The sequence below is a fragment of the Buceros rhinoceros genome, unplaced genomic scaffold (genome assembly GCF_000710305.1).
Source record: "Buceros rhinoceros silvestris isolate BGI_N320 unplaced genomic scaffold, ASM71030v1 scaffold18308, whole genome shotgun sequence".
NCBI classification, from domain to species: domain Eukaryota; kingdom Metazoa; phylum Chordata; class Aves; order Bucerotiformes; family Bucerotidae; genus Buceros; species Buceros rhinoceros.
In genome coordinates, this window is record NW_010426513.1 from 785 (window position 1) to 7260 (window position 6476).

The 6476-nt window shown below is 53.9% G+C and overlaps 1 protein-coding gene across 1 annotated transcript; it reads right to left on the reverse strand.

Annotated features, from left to right (window-relative positions):
* Window positions 1-844: 844 nt before the first annotated feature.
* APOD (apolipoprotein D) lies at window positions 845-6185 on the reverse strand. The gene is made up of 5 exons (XM_010141542.1): window positions 6114-6185; window positions 4927-5080; window positions 4513-4634; window positions 2663-2751; window positions 845-1247 (listed from the first exon to the last, which is right to left on the reverse strand). The coding sequence occupies exons 2-5, from the start codon at window positions 5047-5049 to the stop codon at window positions 1012-1014; spliced, it is 570 nt and encodes a 189-aa protein (XP_010139844.1). The 5' UTR covers window positions 5050-5080; window positions 6114-6185; the 3' UTR covers window positions 845-1011.
* Between the last annotated feature and the right edge of the window lie 291 nt (window positions 6186-6476).

A 6476-nucleotide genomic window follows, 5' to 3' on the forward strand; every position in this document is an offset into this window, starting at 1 on the left:
GGAGGGGCAGGCTGTGCATGCCGAGCACCACCCCCTCAGCCTGCTCGAAAAGGTCCTGGAGCTGGGAAGGTACAGAAGCCCAAAAGCAGGTATTTTTATTTAATTTTTAATGAGTTGCATCAATGCTATTCAACCAGAGCTGTGGTGGTGCTTGGTGAACACCTGCCAGGGCAGGTGCAGTGCCAGCGGGCACTCAGCACGTACAAAAGCAGTGACCAGGGTGTCAGGCAGAGCTTGCCATCTCTTGGGGTTTGCTAAAAGCCTTGGGAAGAGAGGACGAGGGCACATACTTTCTGTCTGCTTATGGGTACTCTCAGAGCTGACCCCTTGGGAGTGCAGGACCAGCCTCACTTAAGGCGAGTCACGTACAGACACTGGGGATGGAGCGTTGCTGAATTTCTGGACATTTTTAGACTTCTCAGACTTTAAATGCAAAGGGCCAGATCTGATTTCTAGCAAGGAGGTCTGCTGAGTTGGCGGTAACTGACACCTACAGGTCTGCACCAGGAAACGTTAAAAGACCCCCAGTCTCCGTTCCCAGCCCGCAGTACCAGCCCCCCATCCCGTGCTTGGGCACTGCTGCTCAGAAGGCAGGGCCTGTGATGTGGCTCAGACACTGTAGACTCTTGGCAAAAATGGGGAACAAACCTGGTGGCACATGACAAAAGGTTTTCCCTCGAGGCTAACACTTGCACATTATGTCTCATACCCTTTCCCATCCACATACTGGAGGACTGACAGCAACAGCAGAGCTTCGTGTCTGCACTTCAGGATTTCTTTTCTTCACCCATTAGATTTGAATCGGTCAGTTACTCTGCAAAAGTCAGTGCGAGATGAGAAAGCAGGGAGAGTGATAGAGGGAGTGACAGCAGGGAGTACCTCAGGGCTGGCGAACTACCGTTAGCAAAGGGATTATTACATTTCTCTGTTACATACGGAAATTCTAATGGATAATAAAGCAAGCAACAAAGTCCATCGCTCTTCTAGTGCTGTGTCACTCTGTGCTGGCAGTTACATCTCGGAAGGGCAATTAGCTTGGTCCGTGGGAATCATTTTGTCGGTGTCAATCTTGTAGGACTGGAGAACGCTCTTCAGGTGCTCCACGGTTTCTGGGTGCAACTCAGGAGCTCTTGATAAAATCCAGGCGTAGTCAACATGAAAGAGCCAGAGGATGTTGGTGCAGGAGTAAACCAGTGAGTAGTTTTCATAGTCAGTGGAGATGACCCAGTAAGGGGCAGAAGGCATGACTAGGAGAAAGAAGGGTGCTGTGAACACCATGGGTAGCTGACGCTGGACTGCTCTGCAGCACCAGAGCAATGGCCCCTGCTGCTGCTCCCACTTGTGCTGCTCCTGAACCGCATAAGTGTGGTCAGTACAGGGAGCTCTGTCAGCACTCCTTGTTTGCCCAGAAGGACTCAAGAAAGCCACAAAGCCCCAACTAGGAAAGTCTTGCTGGAAAGTTAGCACTATGACCTGGAAAGTTAGCACTATGACCTGGACAGCTCGGCCGGGCCGCTGATAACGAGCCCAGTTCATACCTCTGTGAGGGTGCTTGCTGGTGGGAAAGAGCCCTGGGACTGGGAGCTCAAACCACCACCTCCCTCCCCACCACCCACCGCCCCACACAGCCAGCTGGAGCCTGGGCATTGGGAATTTGTATGCCTGGGCCTATCCCACCAGCACCAGCCACGTGGGCCAAATTCTGTTGTCTGTCAGGCTGCTGTGCCCAGAGCATCCGCTCTGATGAGGGACAGCCACTCCAAACTGCCAGGCAGAAAGCAGAGGTGGGTCCAGCGGGCAGGCGTAAGTGCCCTGGGGGTCATTTCTGATGCACTCAGGAATGCTGGGCCCTGTTCTCTGGGGCCCATTTCCAGTGAAGATGAGTAGGGTTGCACGCTCTGCATGCTAAACGGCTGCACGTGGTGCCTTAGCAGCACATAATTAAGTCTGGCAGTGCTCCTGAACAGTAATTGTCCTTTGCAAGTACCTCTGCTCCACCCATTTCTCCAAACAGCTCCTCTGTGTGAGTGCTGTGAAATAGCCAAGGAAAAGGGCAGGTGTGAGGGAGCAGAGTGAAAGAGGAGCCAGGAGGAGATGCTGCTCACTTTCCAGGAGGTGGGGTGGACAGATAAAAGAGCTCTGTGACATTAATAAAGTGCACTGCTCCTTGGCAGGCCCCTGTCACGTGTTACATTGGCAAGGGAACAAAAAGCAAACAAACCCACATTATTAAGTTATTAAAAGGCACTTGTAAGCAGGGGCAGGGTGGGCTAGTAGCTGTATCGCTGTTCAGAAAAACAAACCTACTGCTGGCCCTTGCAGCAGCGGTGGGGCTGCCTCCCCCACCTGCCCCAACCCCCCCTGTGAAATGACCCGGAGGAACAGTGATGCTGCTTTGAGATCAGCTGGTGGAGAGTGCTCCGCCACCGTGGGGGCTGTTGCTTTAAACATCTAAATACCACCAAACCTCTGCACGCCGGTCACAACGTCTGTCCCAGCCCTTTGCCATTGCCCCGTTGTGCTGCGCTGAAATCACCGAGGCAGCTTCACCTCTTGCTTTGTTAGTTTTACACCCCGATGACACAGCAGGCACTGTGCAGATGCTGCCCTCCTGCACTGCTGCGACTGGTGAGGCCAGAGAGCCTCCCAGCCACACACTTACACCAGTTAAAGCGGACTCCCAGCTTGGCCGGCTCCTTTACATCCATTTGCATGATTTCTCCTTCAGCTTCGTTGACTTTGCCATTGGAACTAAGGGGAGAATGACGAGGCAAGAAATAAAATCAGGTGAGTTTGAAATCACTTTTTTTTTGCTTCCACTAAATCATCCCTCCCGATGCATCCACCTCCTGGGAGGTGGCTGAAGGACCACCAGCTCCCCTGGAGGGACAGCTCACTCCTGGGGATAGTTTCAGCAGTGCCAAGGGCACACCTGATCCTGGGACGGTTACAGTGGGGCAAATGCTGTCCCAGGTTAAACCAGCCCAGCGCTTCAGGGTGCCTCTCTCCAAGTGCCCCTGCCAGCAGGGTGTACTTTGATGCCAAGGGGACAGCATCATGGAACAGGGAGAGCAAGATGCCTTTGCACAGGATGGAAGGGTCTTGGATCTGGTCTTGGGTGTGCCAGAGAGCAGCTCAACATCTGGTTGTGAAAGGTGTGAGTTCATGTCTGTTTAATCTCCTGTATCTCTTCCAGGTCACTGCACATTCCTCCACGCACAAATCACCTGTCCCTGCTTGGGGAACCAGGGTTTGTTTTGCTGCTGGTTCAGAGCACTGGCCTGCTGGCAGCAAGCCCTATGACTCAGGCTGCCCATCTTATAACTGCATTTTTCCCTGGATGCCTCAAGACCTGGATGCTGCTTTGGGTGCAGGAAAGTTTCACGCTTTCCTGTGAAACAGGAACACTCGAGACAGAAGATAACGCTGCCAGCAGCAGAGGTCAAGGCCCTGATGCTGGAGCCAGGAACAGTGCACACGTGACCAAAAATATTCCTGATCTTTCAGGGTCCTGAGCTGCTAAAGCAGAGGCACCAACTATCAGTTTAATCTCCCGCAGATTAACGCGGGCACAAATACAAGGCCAGTGGTTAGCCGGGCACTGCCCTAGCAATGTTGCTGCAGAGACGGTGCTGCGCGGTCAGCGAGGGGCATGGGCACTGCGCTCCACCACACTCAGGGGATGTGTTGCTGCCTTGTTGTTATTGTGAGCCAGAACAAAGTCCCCATGCTGCGCCTGGGAGCGCAGGGGACAGCGCTGCACTCGCCACTCACTCCCTCTCATTCATTCAGCCTCTCACAGCAGCACCCGGTGACAGCCAGGGCTGGTGATGGAAACAGATGAATTAGTATCTGCATCTGTCCATGCAAAAAGCCAGGAGGGCTCGGGATAACTGCAAACCAGCAAGTGCAATAAAGGGAACAAGCAGCGCGTTCGCTTTGCTCACTGATGTAAACTGACAGAAGAAGGCTAATGAATATTTTCGTAGGTAAATATGACCCATGTGCTTCACCTTCCCTGCCCCTTTTCATTGGCTCCCTTTGCTCCAGAGCAGAGGGGAGCGCAGGGCATGGCAACCTGGCAGCATGCAGGGGCACACAGCAGTGGCTGCCATCCCATAACCAACCCTGTAACCTCCCCGCCCAGGTCAGGACCTGGGATATCTGGCTTCTCAGCCACCACTAGTGATCGCAAACCAGTCAGGGGGAGACCCAGGCTATTTCACACTGGAGTCACCATGAACATTTGATCTATTTTCTCACTACTCACCCTGGACAAGACAGAGACCTGGTGAGCCCGAGGGAAGTGCTGACGGAAGCCATACACCCACATCTCTGCTGTAACCACGGCAAAGCCCATTATCCCAGCAGAGATGCTGCACAAGGTGCCACCCCCAGCGCCCCCAGACCCAGAAACAGGCAATTTGGAGAAAAATGGCCACCCAGGACTGCAAGAGAGGTGACAGGAGTGCCACCACTGCAGCAAGGACATGGCCTGAACACAACACTTACAGCAGCTCCTTGTTGATCACCTTGTACTTCCCATTCTCCTTCAACGAGTAATTTGCCTGGATGCACCTTCCTTTCTCAAAACTTGAGGGCAGCTTCTCAATCTCGTACCATTTCCCCAAATACTGATAGAAGAAAGTCCAGAAAGACGCTTTTAGCACGAGAGGGCTGAGGCAGAGCAGCTCAGCTCGTTTGCTAGCATGGCTTTGCCTGCTCGGTTCATTCAAGCATCCACCTCTGTGGCACAGGAGGCTGGAGCGGGTTAGCAGGGCCACAGACCCGTGCTGGCAGCTCCGGCACAAGGCATCGAGACTGGCCCTGCCAAACCCCCATGAACCCCGGCAGTTTGCCATCGGTCCCACATCCACTTAGCCTAACTCGCTACCTCCCATGGGATTTTAAGACAGCTTTTCAGACCTTGTTGATATTGAAGTCTTCCTGGACTGGTGGATCTGGGCATGGTCCCATGTGAAACGTCTGGCCTTTCCCAAAGCCGAGGAATCCAAGCAGGACCGAGAGCCTCACTGTCAGGCCCAGCATGGCTATGTCAGGATGCAGGTGGGAAATGGACCTGGTGGGGAGGAAAATAGCTGAGCTGGGTCTTCCCTGGGACAGAACTTTGTGTGAAACTCAGCCAGAAGGACAGGCCATCTGCAGCACGGCAAGGAGAAAAGGATCCTGAGAAGAGCACAAAGGTACTGTGCCAAATAAGCCCCCAGCCCAAAATGGCTTCAAGCCATTCCTGGACTCAGGCTGTGCCCAGCAGCTCTGTGGGAAGTAAGTCAATGCCTGGTGAGAGCGCTTGTACCCATCACCCACACCAGACACCCAGTAAAATGCAAGGGGTGATAAATACCCGAGGATACTCAAGAGCATCATCATCCATCCGAAGGTGAGGCAAGGGGAGATGCAGAGATGTTTGCTATAAAATGCTGGAGCACAAGGAACATGCTTTAGAGCCAGGGCAGAGCCAGGGCCCTGGAATGTGGAAGCGAGCAGTGCACACAAGCAGGAGCCTGCATGGCAGGAGGGACATCCCCATGGCCCTGCAAGGCAGCGGGAGGGACAGTGCAGCTGCCTCTGGGGAGTCCTTTGTGTTCAGGATGGACACAGCACTACAGGGTGGGGAAGTTGGTCAAGACTCAAATCAGCACTGAGTAAACGATTAACTGACCCCCAAAAGCATGCTGCCAGGAGGGAAAGGACACGCTTTCCTGCAGAGCGAAGGACGTGGATCCAGGCAGCCCCTGGAGCCAGGATACTGCCTGCATGCTTTGGGCTCTGCTTGGGGCAGGTTAGCACCTACAGACCCTGCAGCACAGGCTGCTGTGCTTCCCTGGCCAGAAGCTCCTCCTCAAGAGTAGCAGTAGTATTTTCCCCAAGTTTCAAAGAAAAACCCAGTCTGTCTCCAGCCGCAGGGCATGGGCCCTGCTGCAGACACAAAGACAATTCCCATTTTGGATCTCTTAATTCAGAAACGTACCTTGGCTGACGAGGCAGAGCGATGGTCTGTGGAGGACCTGGTGCCCCCAGCCGCAGGGCAGGGGCCCTGCTGCAGACACAAAGACAATTCCCATTTTGGATCTCTTAATTCAGAAACGTACCTTGGCTGACGAGGCAGAGCGATGGTCTGTGGAGGACCTGGGCTGCACTGAACAGCTCCAGGGTGAGCTCTCTGCGTCATCCTTTTATAAGCACACTGGGATCATCATTATTCCTCTCTAGCACAAGCCACTCCCTGGTTCTCAGCGTGTTTTGTTTTTTTGGCAGGCCAGTCAGCTGCCTTAGATCTGCAGCTGGTAGGAAGCTGGAGAAGGGCTGCAACTTGGCTGCTCACCCAGGCAAACAAAGGCACGCCTCATGTCTGGGTAGTGCGCTGTAGCTGTGGAGCATTCTGCTGTTCGTGCCGCAGCCTTTCAGAGGGGCTGGGGACAGCAGTGGCTCCTGTCCTGCTCCCTCTGGCATAG

Excerpts from the sequence above, each read along its gene's own strand:
- APOD (XM_010141542.1), bottom strand. The coding sequence starts at position 5,049 with ATGCTGGGCCTGACAGTGAGGCTCTCGGTCCTGCTTGGATTCCTCGGC. Across the intron at positions 4,635-4,926 it reads AAGACTTCAATATCAACAAG|TATTTGGGGAAATGGTACGA; the intron begins GTCTGAAAAGCT and ends TTCTTCTATCAG. Across the intron at positions 2,752-4,512 it reads GTGATCAACAAGGAGCTGCT|TTCCAATGGCAAAGTCAACG; the intron begins GTAAGTGTTGTG and ends TTCTCCCCTTAG.